Here is a 17,843-nt window from a genome sequence, read left to right on the forward strand (position 1 = left end):
AATTAACTATTCAAAATTCTATCTTCTCTCTCTCTCTCTCTCTCTCTCTCTCTCTATATATATATACTGTATATAATATATACAAAGATTACCGTAACTGGTGGGAATCATGGGAAGCCGGGATGGTGAAAGGAAAGGGTTAATAAGGGGGATCGCGAGGAGGAGGAGGAGGAGGAGGAGGGATGCAGAAAAGAAAACAGGAAGTGCGCGCAGACACGGACCAAAAAACGAGATACATGAACAGGGGCCGGGTCTCTATAACGAGGACAAGGTGTGCGTGTCCTACGCGGCGGGATCGCACAGCTCCAGCAGCGTCCAGGCCACGCCGGCGTTATGGCCGCCGCCGCAGCGCCGCTGGAGCGGAGGCGGCGTGCGCCGCGCGGGCGTGAGCGGAGGCGACTCCTCGGCGGCGGCCGCGGCGTGAACGCTAACGTTAGCGTGAACGCTAACTGTGCCGCCGCACAGCCTCATGGCGGAGGGTGGCGGCGCCAGCGCCGCCCGCCGCTTGGCGCTCGCCGACATGCTCTCCACGAAGCCCAGGGTCAGGCCGAGGGGCGTGGCCAGGAGCAGCGCCAGGCCCGCGGAGCGGCTGGCGGCGGCCGTCAGCATGACGGCCAGCAGGAAGAGGGCCAGGAGCGAGGGCAGGAGCAGAGGGCCCGGGCTGCTCAGGTAGGCGTGCGCCGCCGGGCAGAGGCGCCGGAGGGCGAGCGCGGGAGAGGGCAGGCGGCCGCGGAGGCGGAGCGAAGGGGAGGAGGAGGAGGAGACAGGAGGAGGAGAGAGGGAGGGACGAGGAGGGATAGAAGAGGTGGAGGAGGAGGAGACCAAGGAGCGGAGGAGGACGGGGAACTTTGAGGCCCAAGAGGCGAAAAACACACGTAGACTAAACGGTCTAAACGGACTAAATGCGCGTTCGCCGAATGTCGACGTTTTAACCGCGGCGGACGCCGGCTTAGACGCCACCACCACCGACGTCGGGACGGCGGCGAGCTGCGCGAAGAGGCTCATGCTAGTCAGAGCCCGCGACGGCGCGTTAGCGGCCACCGCCGCCACCAGGCACAGGAAACGCAGCGCGAGCGACGCGCACTCGACCACAGCCCTCAGCGGGAGGCGCCAGCTCCGCCCGATGCCCGGCGACGACGCTAGTGCCATGGCTACTACGCCGCCCCCCTCGCAATTCAGCTCCTCCTCCTCCGCCACCGGGAGGAGGGGCGGAGGAGGCGGGGAATCGAGCGCGAGATCGTGGGGGGTGTGGTGGTGGTGGTGGTCCGAGAGGGGGGAGTCCGAGAGGCGCGCGGCGGAGGAGGAGGAGAGGAGGCCGCCGCCGTCGACGGCGTCCTCGTCCTCCGAGATGTCGGACAGCATGCGGTCGAGCTCCGACACCGAGTCGAGGTGGGAGGGAGGGATGGAGGAGAGGGAGGACGACGACGAGAAGGAGAGAGGGAACATGAAGATGGACTGCTGGGGGGGGGGGAGAGAGGAGGAGGAGGAGGAGGAACGCGGTGACACAAAGCAGGGTGAAAGGGTGAAAGAAGCACAGCGAGTCAAACCGATTGGAAGAGGAGGAAAAATGTGCACATGCGTTCATTCGCAAATCGTTTCGTATGAGTTGGGGGGGGTGGGGGGGGGGGAGGGAGTGACAGGCGGAAAATAACGTGAAAGAGTGGTGCGAGGAGGGAAAAGAAGAGACACACAGAGAGAGAGAGACACACACAGAGACACAGAGAGAGAGAGAGAGAGAGAGAGGGAGAGAGTCACAACATTAGTCAGTGGGCAGGAAAGAGCACACAGCACACCACATGGTTCCACCGGAGTGAAGTGAAAACGGGCAGAGGGTGCACCATGGGACATCGGAGAGTGTATACAGCGGGTAAACCAGGAGTGTTTGGAACTCCAGGAATGTTGCAAATGGAACCAGACGGACCACCGAGGACTGAGGAGGTGCTGCCGTGTCCACAGGAGAACGAACGAACGGACGGACTCCTTTGAGCCGAGGAGCGCTGCCATGCATTTTGCATCGGACCTGCAGAACCCCGTATATAGTCTTAAGAAGTGAAAACCCACCTCTTCAGACTCCATCTTATAGCCCGTATAGCACTTGCCCTATAGCCTTGCAGGCGTATATGCATGAGGCTCGATTTATGGAATTTTAGATAGCCTTTCATGTAAATATAGCACCCTATAGTCAGTATATATAGCGTATATATGTGCGTAGTTTCATTATATAGATATTTCAACTGTTAAGACGGTTATGTTAGGTTTCTTCATAGCTTGGTCAAGATCCTTGATATGGCTTATTTCTATGTATCTGGTGTATTACCGCATGTGGTGTCGATTGAGAGCGTCTGCTAAATGCTTCGATTGTAAAATCGCACGCGACGCTCGTTTGACTTTCGCTCGACGTCGACAGTCATTTTGGTTCCATTTGCACCCTTCTCGGCAGCTAAGGCGAACACTCGGGAGTTCACAGTGAGGGTGGAGACTAGAGAGAGCGTGCCACTGTTGGGAAGGAGAGAAAGCAGAGGAGGTTTAAAGTCCACGGTGCTCGGAGGAGGAAGAGGTGGAGGAGGAGGAGAAGGAGGAGGTGGAGGAGGAGGAGAAGGAGGAGGTGGAGGAGGAGGAGAAGGAGGAGGTGGAGGAGTTGGAGGAGGAGGTGGGAAGAGGAGGAGGAGGAGGAGGAAGAGGTGGAGTTGGAGGAGGAGGAAGAGGAGGAGGAGGAGGAAGAGGTGGAGTTGGAGGAGGAGGAAGAGGAGGTGGAGGAGGAGGAGAAGGAGGAGGTGGAGGAGGAGGAGAAGGAGGAGGTGGAGGAGTTGGAGGAGGAGGTGGGAAGAGGAGGAGGAGGAAGAGGTGGAGGAGGAGGAGGAGGTGGAGTTGGAGGAGGAGGAAGAGGAGGAGGAAGAGGTGGAGTTGGAGGAGGAGGAAGAGGAGGTGGAGGAGGAGGAGGAGAAGGAGGAGAAAAAGGAGGAGGAGGAGAAGGAGGAGAAGAAGGAGGAGGAAGAGGTGGAGTTGGAGGAGGAGGAAGAGGAGGAAGAGGTGGAGTTGGAGGAGGAGGAAGAGGAGGTGGAGGAGGAGGAGGAGAAGGAGGAGAAAAAGGAGGAGGAGGAGAAGGAGGAGAAGAAGGAGGAGGAAGAGGAAGAGGAGAAGGAAGAGGAGGTGGAGGAGGTCAGGGAGGTGGAGGAGGTTAGGGAGGTTAGGAGGTGAGAGCGGGAGTGTGGAGGAGTCAAGAGGGGAGGTCAAACAGGAGGTACAAAGCAGTGTAGAGAGGTGCTTCCCAAACGGTTTTTAAAGCCTGTGACCCAAAAGAGAAATAGTAGACCATAGTAGACCAACTAAACTATAACTTAGTTATTGTTTATAACCAACAAGGAAACAAAAAGTAAATATAATAATATTTTTTGTTTTTCCAATTTAGGTAATTTCTTAGATTGTCCGTTGATTTCTTCAAGGAATTACTGTTTTTCATTAAGTTTCATGAAAATGTTAGCTTTTTTTGGGGGGGAATGTTTTTTTTTTTTTTTATGTTTTGAAATAGAATTGTAACTCTAAACACAATGTAGGAAACAAAATGAATAAAGAGGCCCGTAAAAAAAAAAAAGTTCCGCAACCCAACCACTGTTTTGGAACCAGAGGTGTAGAGGCCCGACAATGGTGGAAGAAAATGGTAAATCTCGACTACAACCACCTCATACCTTTAGTCGAGTGCGGCAAATTGAGTGCACGGTGTACAGCAATAATTGACTAAACGCAAACGTTAGGTTGCTTCCCATCACCACTGGCGCCGGTCGCCCAGTAATTTGTCAATGTTCCTTCAGCCGGTCCCAGCAGCTGACAGCGGTTTAGCTGATTGTGGACACGGTCACGCCAGCAGACCACAGGATATACAGTATATGGGCTTATGTAACACTGTTAACCCATTCTAGGGCGGGAACCCCTTTTGGTGTTAGCACTATGTTATGCTTTAGCTATTCAAAAATAGCAGCAAAAATATAAAGCGGAAGTGGAGCCTCCCCCCCCCGCCAACTATACCGTTTAGTCTTGACAGAGAGTCGCGCACATTTATACCAATATAAAAAGAAAACACACATCATGCCCTAACAATGGTAGCCTCCGCGGCAGACAAGCTATTAGCCGGTCGGTGTGAGCCGAGCGTCCTCGTCACGGGCAATACAATTTGTCGTAGAAAAACAAAACACACTGATGCTTTGTTGCGGACATGCACACACACATGCGTGCACGCACGCACGCAGAAGCAGACACACACACACACACACACACACACACACACACACACAGCGCATCAACGCGTGCAAGTCCACCTACTGGAGACAACATTATGGTCACGTTAGGCGTCTATACGAGACCTGTGGTGGGGAAATGGAAAACGGTTAAAACGGAGAGATTATGTCCCGTCTTCGTTTCTGGCTTCTTTCTTCTGCCGACGACGTCTAAATGAACGTCGACTCCGGGTGGGGGGTGGTGGGGGGGGTCACTAGATTGGGGGGGGGGGGCAAGGCCGAAGCCCTTGTGTCGTTGATTAACAACATTATATAAAACAGCGGACCTTGCTCCAGCGACAGAGCACACTGCGACAGTAAAAAACACACCGTTAAATAGAACCGGTTCTACAGTACAGTACAGTTCAACCTCACCCTCCACACACACACACACACACACACACACACACACACACACACACACAGTAAAAGTCCGTTAATGTATGCGTCCGTAACTCTGAGAGAGTTCCACAAATGTAATGGAATGGACACCTCCGTTCGATTATACATTTGTGGAACTCTCAGGAGTTTTAGACGAAAACGCAGGATTGTTGCCACCGGCCGCAGTCGTCGTCGTGAGAGACAAAAGGTCTGCCTTTCTTTCTCACGCTCCTCCGTGACTCCATCCATCCATCCATCCATCCATCCTACTCACCTTAGAGTCAGATGGAAGCTCCAGGTTGGGGTCGTGTCCGTTCACGATCCCCGAGGTCGGGCTAGAGTCAACGTCGGTTATGCTAATCGCCGGAGCTGGAGACGAGAGAGACACAGACACACAGACACACAGACACACACACACACACAAAGACACAGACACAGACACACACACACACACAAAAAATCAAACATTTCAAAAATGGTGTTAAGAGGTTTCCTTCCAACAGCAACGAATTATGGTATGAAAGGGAAATAAGTGTTTTTTTTAGGACACAGATGCAAACATTTTTAAATAGCCATTCATGGAATGTGCTATAGTGGCATATTTAGCTCAGCAGGGGTCAATGTTGCACAAAAAAAAAAATGCATTGCATGCAGAGACTAAATCTGCAGCGAGAGAATATTATTGGCTCTGGGAAAATTGGGGCCTTTTGAAAAAGTGCTTTCAGTGCTAAGCACCGTCGTCAATTCAACAAATTGACATTATGGAGGGCGGGGGGGGGGGTTTCTATGTTATTATTTCAGTCCTTGACTGAATGCTGCATAGCCTAGGGTGTCCCTGCTATAAGCTACACCTCTCTCACTCTCACTTTTCTGTCTATATCTCTGTGACAGGAAACACATGTCGCAATGCTATTTCCTGTATCTGTTCGTGACCCCATGCCTCACACACGCACACGCACACACACACACGCACACACGCGAGCGGTCATATCATGACCTGTCCCCACATACTATTATGGATATTTTCCCACTTTCCCACCCAATCAATCACAGAGACACAAGCTATGGTGACCCAGAAAACTAAATGTGAATCTCACGTGAGGATGGAATATTATGGAACATGGAATATGTGCATGGAAAACCAGTAAGTTAGACCTAGCGGTGCTCTACATAGCATGGACAACCTGTCCTTTCAGGTGCATGGTTATTAAACATCGGAGAAAAAAAAAGAAAAAAAGAAATCTTCTAAATCATGACAGTTTTCTGAAAAAAAACCCTATGTTAGTGGTGCTAAAAACTATTTCATGTCAAGGACCCCCAGAATCATAATTATGTAATTGGCCGCCGACCGACCCCCCCATCTGACAATATGTAGTTCCAGGGACTTCCCAAGAAGCAAAGATTTGAGTTTAACACGCTGTAAGAATATATTCATACAAGACATAACAGGGTATGGTGAAGTGTATTAGAGAAGCATTTGGGGAACAACATGGGAGCATGAAATGTGGACGCCGTCCGGATAGTCTAGGCCAGGACTGAATGTCTAGCCGTTCCATCAGACCATGCGTCCATTTTCCATCCATCCATCTCCAGCTGACACAATTCCCTTTGCAGTCCACTCATCCCTCCCTTAACCCTAATTCTGAACGGGAACCCATTTTGGCGTTAGCATCACGTCATGCTTTAGCATATTGAAAAACAGCAGATCTACAAGCTCATAGCGCACCACTGAGTGGCGCGCTATGAGCTCGTAGCTCTGCTATTTTTTTGAAAAATCGAAGAACGACTGACTTTTTTTTTTTTATTTTTTAATCTGATCTCAGGTCAGAATGGGTTATATATAATCAGACCAGTGTGGTGTTGTCCCAGTGGAAACCTCTTAATGAATCTGATCTCAGGTCAGAAGAATGGGATAAGTGTGTGTGTGTGTGTGTGTGTGTGTGTGTACCTCCGTCCAGGCTGCGGCTGATGCGTTTGGACGAGGTGCGCTGGAAGCTGGGCGCCGGCCGGTCGATGAGGGAGCTCGCCACGCGCGTCTGCGTCTGCGTGCGCCCGCTGTAGCGGAACTTGGAGCCCAGCGTCAGGAAGCGGGCCTTGGCGGGAGGCTCCGGGGTGTTCAACCTGACGGGACGGGAGAGAGACACAGGAGAACAACACAGGGAGAGAGGGAGGGAGATAAAAACCACATTTGCCAGGTGCAAGAGAGGTGTGTGTTCGTGTGTGTGTGTGTGTGTGTGTCTTTCTACAGGATATTAAAGTGAATTCCTCCCACACACACACACACACACACCCCCTTCCATTACTCCCTTCCATGTGTGGGTGCGGCTGTGTTGTTGACGGTTTGCGTTCCCTCAGGCACCGGGACGGTCTCAAAACGACACAACAATGCAACCTCTCCCTTCTCTCTCTCTCTCATCATGGCCTTCGCAAGAGACACCGGTGAGACCCAGCCAATGGGATAGACAGTGTGTGTGTGTGTGTGTGCGTGCGTGCGTGTGTGTGTGTCTCGTACCTGAAGAAGCTGTGGTTCTCCACACACACTTTCCACAGCCTCTTGGCCGACCGGTGGTTGGGCAGCTTGAATCCCACGGTGCTCTCAAACTGCTCCGCCTTTTGGAAAGAAACGCCGGAGGTGTTAAAACTCAACTCACGCCAGCATTAATTAATCCCTCGATATAGCGTATAATACTGCCAAGGTTTTATCGCGCGTAGCGCTTACTTCGAAGAGCCAAATATCCGTAACCGCGCGTCACAACAATGACAAACTGCTGCGTGTGGCCCGTTGAAAGCCCTTGTATTCACCAGAAACGGCCCCCTCAATGTCCTTTCTGAGATACAGACAAGAGCTGTGAATGGCGGGGCTTAGACTGGAAGTGAATGCGCGCGCATGTTCAAAATGGCCGCGGCCACAGTGTCTCACTCATGTGTCGATGCGCGTTAGCAACATCAGATTAGCATTACGATCCGATCAAAAAAACGGATTAAACAATACAAACCCTCTCAAACCCGAGAATCTCGGGTTTGGCGGGCTATATAGGGTTACTAATTTAAACCTTCGTGTTCCCTCGTTTCTGGCGGACTCCGTGTTAAAAAAAAAGGCACTGAACTCGCATCGTTTTCCATTTTCAATGCAGTTGTGACCATCATCGTGCATGGTGCATTCAACACGTTTCCCCCCCTGCCGACCATTAGATGGCGCTATTGGGCTCAGAAACCTGGCCCGGCAAGGCCGGCGGCCGCGATGATGTTTTGTACGATGACCTCAATCTGAGCTCAGTTCCAAACACAAAAACAGCAGTGTTGTGGCGTGATCGGGACTCGACCCCCACCGCGACACACTGCCCAGGAGGTGCCTGGACCGCTAAGCCGCCGGCCCAGGCCAACAAAGATAACGTAGTATTCAAAACATTAGTCCCCGTCACGTTTTTTTTTTGCTCCATGTTCTTATAGGACACTTATGCCAATAGTACAATATCCAAAATCAGACAATAATATGATGTCCCATCTATGATACGGACATTCTATGTGGAAGTGGTCTTGTGTGCGCGCGTGCACACAAGACACAAACACACACACACACACACACACAGAGAGAGAGAGAGAGAGAGAGAGTACCTCCCCAGGTCGTATCTTGATGTAGAAGTTGTTCCTCTTGTAAGAGATCTTGAGTATTTTGGGCCAGGCAAAGCGATTGATCCGGAGTCTGTCTTTGTAGACCAGGAGGCCGTTGGCGCACACGCCAAGCATTATGTCCACGCCGTCGGAATCCTGCAAAAAAACAGATTTAACATCTTTATGTGCATTCACATTTTTACAAGAAATGTCTTGAACACAAACAATAGTGGATGCGGAAACTTGAAAAAGAAAACTCTACAACAAGAGCTTCAGGATACAGATCACGGGGTACAGAGAAAGCATCGCCTTCTCCATATATGGCGACTGCCAATTATTGCAGACACTGAGCAGAACTTTGCTGATGCCCTTATAGCTCTCGGCTTATTGGGCATGCCTGCATTCTGCAGGCCCCCCCATCACCACTGATTTATGGACATTACCGAGGCTTCCAAATATGAACACAAGTAGTTTACATCTGTAGCCAAGCTGTATAATAGCATCCTTAAGACGCTGGTACTTAAGCACCTTGGTAAGGAATGCCTCTTCCAGACTGTGGTCAAATGTACATGATGCCACTTCCAAAATGGTCACTTCTCTACTGTCCTCATAAACAACAACAATATCTGGTGTATTAGCTGTGACATCTGAGAAGGCATCATTTTCATTATTGTGCATGAACATGGCACGCACACACGCACACACACACACACACACACACACACAGTGTTACTCGCAGAGTGGCCGATTCCCTCGGCATTCCGATCGTATTTCTTGATGCCAAACTCATGACATTATGTGAAGCTGTGTGTGTGTGTGTGTGTGTGTGTGTGTGCTCATCAAGACGGAATCACATGACGCCCCTTTTGATCTCCACAGAGGCAACTTAATGCCTTTTGACGACCGTTCTATTATGAGATGACAGTGAAGTGGCAATTTTAAAGGGATGTTTCAATATTTATTTTATCGTCTACTTATTGTGAACTCCCCCAGATATTATTTTATAAGTCAACTTGATTCAGAATTTTAGATATTTGATATTCATTTTATAGCTCCGCTCCCCATACAAACCCATTGCAACTTAGAAACTCCATTTTAACCGTGACAGATTCATCGAAAACACCCGCACTTTTGTCTAGTGACTAATTAATACGTGAGGGGTCTTTTTTCATTTACTGTTCATTAAGAGATTTGCACCATCTTATGCGAACATTTACATGAGCATATGGGAACAGACAGCACTAGAAAAATGCAGACTTAAACACACATTAAGTCTGACACATTAAGACACATTACTATAGATTTCTGGATGATATATTTGGAATATGGGAACATAGCAAAGAAGAATTCCAGGAATTTATTGATGTTTTAAATAGCCATCATAGATAAAACGATAAAATATGTGACACACACAGAAAGGATTGACTTTCTTGATGTAACAATCTTCAAGGGCCCAAACTTTAACACAAATGGCAAACTAGACTTAAAAGTATTCTTTAAAGAAACAGACACTCACGCCCTATTACACAAAACGTCATTCCACCCGTCACACTCCTACACAGGAATAGTCAAATCACAACTACTAAGATTCCATAGGATTTGCATGCAAAGAAGTGATTTCAAAATAGCTTGTAAAACTCTATTTAATGCTCTCAGACTAAGAGGATACACTAGGACATTCCTCCGGAAAGCTCAAAATAACTTCTTAGAAATAAGAGTGCGGGTCCAGGCCCCAAATTGGACCTGATAACCAGTTATTCATCACAGAGCACACTAGCCAACAACAGAATAAAAAGGAATTTTGAGAACTGAACGGATGATCTTCAAAAAGATTATAAAATGATATCGGCCTACAGAAAAATAAAAACCTTAAAGATTATCTAGTACACAGCAAGCTAAAATAAATCAACACACCAGCACGCCAGGGACCAGAATACTTCAAACCCAAACAATTAGTAAAAAATAGAACCACAAAACGCGTGTTAGAGATTAAACAACAAATAACAGCCAGAACCAGCAACTGCATTTACTTAATCACATGTGAAAAATGTGGTTTACAATATGTGGGAGAAACGGGTAAAACAATAGGTACTAGGCTGGGACAACACAGATACAATATTAACAATGCTAAAAAGACAACCACAAGATTTGTGCAACATTTCATGGCTCACGGCATTGAAGCTCTAAAATGCGCTGGACTTCAACACAATCCCAACTGGACAGTAGGACAAAGATGTTTTAATGAAAAACAGTGGATTAAGAACCTCAACACGGATTTTCCTGGAGGCTTAAACATGCCTAAAATCAGATCTTGAACACAACAAAACTTAAACTCAGGATTAAACTGGAGAAATCTAAAAGTGATTGGATCAGACTTCCTTCGGATACATGGCGAATGCATTTATTCCTTGCATTGTGCCTACACATGTTGCGACCTTTGGTTGCAACATGTGTAAGCACAGTGCACTGAAGTTGTTTAATTCCCCCCCAGCACTAAGTGCAGCACTAATACTATCTCTCTCTCTGTTTCTGGCAAACAGCGCCCCTACTGGTACTAATAGTCATAGACTCGTGCTCATGGCCACATGCATAGGTACATAGGCGTAGACACGGACATTGCTCTTCCTTGGAGTGGTTGCACCACTCAAAAAAACATCAACAAACTATCCCATAAAAACTGGTGAAAGATTGGCGTTGTGAGTTTGTAGAACAATGTAGAGCCGAGTCAAACAAAAATGTAATGCACACATTGACCTTGTAGATCAGCTATTTGTCTATTATTTGAATTGAATTGAATTGAATTATTTCAATTGGACTCCTGAAAAGTAAAATCTTTATTTAATTTCAAATTTCGAATGCCTTTAATTATAGTTGTTAACCTTATAAACTAAATACAAAATACATTGGACACAAAAACAGACAATAACATTTTTAATACTAGTCATTAGACGTGAAGTAATTCAAGCGGGTCATGTTTGCATGTTTGGAGTTCTCACAGCTGAAATCAATTAGTATTGTGATATTAACCTGCGGGGCCGCGTTAAGTGACGGTGGGGGCCGCATGTGTGCCCCCCGGGCCGCCACTATGCTACAGACGACCCCCTATAGGCTCCAGCTGACCGCCATTCATATTATTAGGGAATATATTCCATTAAAATAATATGATGCCGTGCATTATAATTGGTCATAGGAGCCGGATATTCACTTAGCCTGCTTTAGCTCAACGCAAACACAATTAGCATATAGAGACACACACACACACACACACACACACACACGCACACACCCCTATGAAAAACAAACACAGAACATGTGACAGAAACAGAGACTCGCACACATGTGCACTCGCACGGTGCAACGAGACACATACGCACGAGGACACACGCACGTGTGCACGCTCGCGCACGCCAACTGTAACTCGGTTATAGCTGACAGACTGATCACTAACAAGGCTTTTAAGACCATGAGGCCCTCCGGCAGTAGAGAAAGACAAACAGGCTGAGCAAACGAGCATGGGTAGATACTGGGGGGGGAGAGAGAGAGAGAGAGAGAGAGAGAGAGAGAGAGAGAGAGAGAGAGAGAGAGAGAGAGAGAGAGAGAGAGAGAGAGAGAGAGAGAGAGAGAGAGATAATTGATTACAGCTGGGAACTAACTAGGGGGAAATCTTTTGGGCTAATGGACAATGCAACATGTCAATAATGGCTTTTCCGGAGACACACACACACACACACACACACACGCACTCGTGCACAGTCACACACACGCACACACGTGTGCACGGTCACACACACACGCAATGCTTGTAGTACTATGCTCGTGAGCGGACATCGACATTTTTTAGGAAGGCGTGATTGAACATTGCGGAAAGCAGGCAAAACGTTTTCAGATCTACACACAAATCGGCCATTTGTATAGCCGTGTTGCAAATCACCCGTTTCCCCAATTACCGTTTATGGATCACGACTTGAGTAAAAAAAATTATATCCCAATTTATTTTGACCTACATCCATCTATAAATGTGCCACGTCTCTGTGTACACAGTGTACAGTATGTCTGTAATGCACGTACTGTGACTTGACACACGCGTGCCACCACACCACCACGGGGAGCCCGGTGTCGAGTCCGTCGGGTTGCCGGTTGTCCAGAAGCGCCACAAAAGGCCTCTGCCCCGGGGCTTTATTATGGCCGATATGTTCCGGTTTTCCGATATGCTATACCGATTATATCGTGCGTTCTCTAAAAAAAAAGTGCCGATCTTATTAAAGCTCGCAGCGCAGCACGCAGCAAATACTAGTAACTAGACTAGTAACCGCCGGGCAAACGTCTAGTTAACCCATTCTGAACAGGAAACCCATTTTGGTGTAGCATCATGTCATGCTTTAGCTATTGAAAAATAGCAGATCTACAAGCTCATAGCGCGCCACCGAGTGGCGCGCTACGAGCTTGTAGGTTTGCTATTTTTGAAAAATCGAAAGAACGACTGACATTTTTTAGAATCTGATCTCAGGTCAGAATGGGTTAATCAGACCAGTGTGTGGTCCAGTGGAAACCTTGTATGAATCTGATCTCAGGTCAGAATGGGCTAAATGACTAGCTCAGTCTTTACCCTGAATCTTTTCCTAATTGCAAGCCCAATGGAAAAAAAAAAAAAAACAGTACATTTTTTAACTGTAAAACAATTTAGGGGACTAGAATAGATTCAGGACTATATACACTTCCATTTCTCAATTCTTATACTATACAGTATTCTTTTGGCCTTTGGCCTTCACAAGTATACACGCACGCACGCACACATACACACACGTGCACACACGTGCACTCACGCATGTGCACACACACACACGCTGCTATATAGAAAGCCATCGATCCTCAATGCTTTTATCTGCGTCATGGCTGCTGTTACAGTGCAAGCAACCAGAGAGCATTTAGCCGGTTATAAACCGCGATCACGCGAGGAGGAGGAGGAGGAGGAGGAAGTGGCAGTGTTTGCTTTTTCTATTATACTGTGTATAGACCTTGGCAGTCACGTGATCCTTCCTCCCAGACCCTTGAGAGGTTCTGTTAACCCATTCAAGGTTGTTGGTGTTCTACAAGCATGATTCTTCTATACTGTCTACTATCTACTGATGTCAGTGATAACCCGAAACAGTGTACCAGTGTATAGCGTTGACCCGAGGACGATTCTACAAATGCCTTCTATAAGTCATGACAGTTTTACAGTCGTTCTCAGACATTTTCATGTCAAGGAACCCCAAAGATATCTGTAATTGACCACCATTTTCTTATCAACTAGTCAAGTAGTATACCAACATGGTCGACTAGTGAATTTACTAGTCGACTAGTTGAATAGTCCAGGGGTTCGACTAGTTGCTCAATGCCCTATAGGTTATTTTCTAAGTAAATTAACTAACTCGATTTAAGTCGTTTAGTAGCATTTTTCTCAGGCAACATAGCTATGGACTAGTCTCATTTAAACCACCAAGACCTGAAGCCCATTCTACACATGTGACCAGATTTGACCGAGGGACTGCCATTGGACTTTTTTTGAATTTCCGTCATATGAAAGCATATATAGCTTCATATTGACATATTGGTTGTTCAGTTTGACCCACCAGTTTAGGAGATATGGCTTATAGAGAAAACAGCGAGTTGAGAAAACAGGCTAACATTACACCTATAGCTACATGTTTAAGCATTTATTTCATATTTACATGTCAATTTACACTTATTTCAGACATGCTCTAGTATGTGAAGACTGCCTGTGAGTGATATTAACTCATTTTGGAGCAGAAAAAATAAAATAATAATAAAGACTTTCTCCTCTGGTGAAAACCTGGAATTTGTGCGATGGCAGGCTCTCAAACCTGGTCATAAATGTCTTCTAAAATTATTTTTCTGAATGTCAATGACACTACAAAATAATAGGCGTTTGTCCGCCGACCCACAGACATTCAGTCCCAGAAGCAAAGATTTGAGTTAAAAAAAAGAAGCTCATTTTAATTAAATATATTCAATGATTTGCGAGTTTCTTCTAAAATAGCAGATGGAGCTCGAGCTTGTATATATCTGCTATTTTTGAATAGCCGACATATCAAATAACGGTTAAAGTCATTCAAATCTAAAAATGACACACAGCTGGCGCTTGCACGGTACAGTTAATTGGTTGTCGAACACATAGCTTTGTCCTCAGAATGACACGTCTTGTTGTGACACACTGACCGTAGTATACCAAATTAACAGCCATGTCTCGTGAACTCGCATATAAAAGCTTTAAAATGCATCCTGGCTGGTATGCAGGGAATTTTATCTTTGATAACGAGAGAGAAGGGCTTCCTCTGTTTTCCATCAATGTGACTCTGCTGTTGAACCGTGGGCGTTTATACACGCACGCGCGCACACAGTAAAAGCCTCCGTTTTATTGTATCCGTTTGTGACACTATAACACAGAGGGTGTACAGTACACATTTACATGTACATTTCCTCACCCGATGAGCTCTCGGGGTGAGGAAATGTACTTGCATGATGCGGTCGAATCCTTTTAGCGTTACAGTACATTAACTCCAAGAGTGTGAAATCCTCAGTGTTCATTTCAACAAACAAAAAGTGGCCCAAGTGGAGCTGTAAAGGCCTCTCAGTGAGGATTAGTTCAATGTCTGACTCTAGCAACTATGTTTAAAACTAACAAAAGGTTTTAAATGTTCTCTCTATGGTATGAACTGGGGTGTCCGTTAATTACCACTTGTGCACTAGCCTGGAACTCACCCATGCTTAGTTTCTATGAGGCATAGGCAGCTCCCCGGCCGGATCCCCCGGGGAGGAACTAGACGCAGCTGCAGGACATGAGACTAATTAGGGAGAAACTCGACGCGGCTGCAGGACATGAGACGAATTAATTAGAGCGACGGAGCAGTGCGTGTGTGTGTGTGCGTGTCTGCGTCGATTTAACAAAGGTGCAGACGATCAGAAATGAGCAGAGAGAGACCGACATTTTGCGCTGAATTGAAGTGGACTCGAACCCCCCAGACTTTTTGTTTCTTTCTCCCTGGAAATAAAACAACGTCTGGGTTTTCCGAGGCTACTTGTGCACAGACCCTGTGAGTCACGAGGACCTGAGTTTGAATGCATGTGCCACCTTGTCTGGTCTCCTCTCTCTCTCTCTCTCTCTCTAGCTCCTTGGAAATGCCACACAATCTTTAAAAAATAAAAGGATTATCCAAGTTTCCTTCCATCCCTCATTCTTTTAATTATCCGTCTTGTCCCATATCCGTCCCTCACATATTATTCCAATACTTTGTCCCTCATACATGCCCTCTTTTTCACACACACACACACACACACACACACACACACACACACACACACACACACACACACACACACACACACACACACTTTCGCTGTTGTTGACCTGGTGGTATCCGAGGGAAAGAGATACGCTGTTCCCATGACAATGGCCTCCACGCTACTCTGAACATGTTTGTACAGCTGAGACACACACACACACACACACACACACAGCCCACATCAAAGGAAAGCGTACAAATTCCAACAGGAAAATAGGGAGAGGAGGCGAGAGGAGACGAGAGTCGGACGGGGGAGACACTTCAGTTCTGACCTGGATAGTTACAACCCATTTAGACCAGAGGACGATTCTACAAAATGTCTTCTGAATCAGTTTTCTGAAAAACCTCATGTTTCTGTGTCAGTCGTTCTCAAACATTTTCATGTCAAGGACCCCCCCACAAATATAGGTAATTGGCCGCCGACCCCCCCCCCCCCCCCCCATCTGAAAATATGTTGTTCCAGGGCAGATCTATAGAAAATCATAGCAGATCTACAAGCTCGGTTGTGAAAATGTGGCGCACATCTTCGAAATATGTATTCTTTCAGAGCGAAGGTTTTATATTCAAATCTTTGCTTCTGGGGAGTCTCTGGAACAACATGTTTTCAGACGGGGGGGTCGGCGGCCAATTACATACATTTTTTGGGGGTCCTTGACATGAAAACGTTTCAGAACGACTGACACAGAAACATGAGGTTTTTCAGAAAACTGTCAGAATTTAGAAGACATTTTGTAGAAAGGTCTAAATGGGATAATATTAACAGTTTGATCAAAAGGCTCTGAAGGTAATAAAACAATCTCGGCAGCGTAGAACATTTGAGTAAAATGCGGGTAACGCGTGATAAGCAGTAGAACTGTTTTAAAGGACATACAGTATACTATACGCCATCGTAAAAATCTTCTGGCAGGGTGATGCTCTCATGCAAAGTGCACGCCGACAACATTGAGTGCACGAGGGTTGTTTTTTTCGTTTTTTTAATACGGTGTGAAAAACTAATCCCAGTGACCCCGATGTGTTTGAGTCCCGCTGGGACTAGTATACATGAAAAGCCTCTAATGGGTTAATAGCATTTGGTGTCATGTGCCCCGCCGCTGCGCTGCACAATATCCACAGCAACATGCACAACAAAGGACTCTCCTCTTCTCTCCCCAAAGCATCAGCGCTGCAGGGCCAGATGTTTGAGAGTCGAGACGAGCGCTTCCAAAACAAGCACCCAAAAGAGGCACACACACACGCAGGCGTGCACGTACGCACGCACGCTTGCACGAAAAGATACGAATACAAATCCTTGAAGATTTTTTTTTTAAACTGTGGAATGTCGGTCTGCAGACGAACATAATTATTATTAATGTAGGGAATTCCTTGACGTGAACATGATCGAGAATGAGCAACTACGCTTTAGAAACAACCCCTCCACACTCCCCCCCCAATTTCTTTTTTTTAATTAAAAATATAATAAAACTAAATGTCTAAGCAACTTTATTTATTCATAATTATACATATGTTAAAAAAAAAAAAAACAAGCCCAAAGGTGCTTATTATTTAGCAGACTTGGCAACACTCTCTAACATCCATGCGCCAAACACAACTCTAGTGTTGGGGCGGCTGGTGGCTCAGCGGTAGAGTGACCGGGCGGATATATTTAGGAACCGCAATGTTGCCGGTTCGAACCCGGGGCTCCGCCCAGAGTTAGTGTCGAAGTGTCCTTGAGCAAGACTAAAAAAAAATAAAAAATAACAAAAATTAAAAGCGCTGAATGTAATGCATCTCTGTAAAGCGCCTCGGATAAAAGGCGCTATATATATATATATATATATATATATATATATATATATAAATAAATGCACCAGTCTTTTAATCCAGCTAGCATTAAAAGGGGATTTAAATGGTCCTTTGGATAAAAAAAAATAAAAATAAATAAAGTATAACGAAACGTTTGTTTGAAGGTTGAAGCTCTGTATTCCAAATAGTACTCTGCGCTTGATCGGTAACGGCCAGGTCTCTCCCCCTCCTCTTAACCCATTTAGACCTGAGCTACATTCTACAAAATTGTCCCCTAAATCGTGACAGTTTTCTGAAAACCCCATGTTTCTATGTCAGTCCTTCTCAAACTATCTGAAAATATGTTGTTCCAGCCAGGTACCCTCCCCCGGAAGCAAAGTACGTGCTGAAAGAATATATATTCAAAGATCTGCGGACACATTTTTTCGTGATTTTTTTGAAAAACAGCAGACCT

General features: G+C 46.5%; 1 protein-coding gene across 4 annotated transcripts in view; it reads right to left on the reverse strand.

Annotated features, from left to right (window-relative positions):
• Positions 1-17,843, reverse strand: part of epb41l2 (erythrocyte membrane protein band 4.1 like 2) — a 117,875-nt gene that overhangs the window by 26,884 nt on the left and 73,148 nt on the right. For all 4 annotated transcript variants that reach the window (XM_080791596.1, XM_080791595.1, XM_080791597.1 and 1 more), the window contains exons 11-14: positions 8,268-8,420; positions 7,165-7,262; positions 6,601-6,773; positions 4,927-5,021 (exon numbers count right to left, since the gene is read on the reverse strand). In XM_080791596.1, coding sequence (XP_080647722.1) covers positions 4,927-5,021; positions 6,601-6,773; positions 7,165-7,262; positions 8,268-8,420 — 519 coding nt within the window. The remainder of the gene's footprint in view (positions 1-4,926; positions 5,022-6,600; positions 6,774-7,164; positions 7,263-8,267; positions 8,421-17,843) is intronic.

This window comes from Protomyctophum bolini, assembly GCF_963924005.1.
Source record: "Protomyctophum bolini genome assembly, chromosome: 19".
NCBI classification, from domain to species: domain Eukaryota; kingdom Metazoa; phylum Chordata; class Actinopteri; order Myctophiformes; family Myctophidae; genus Protomyctophum; species Protomyctophum bolini.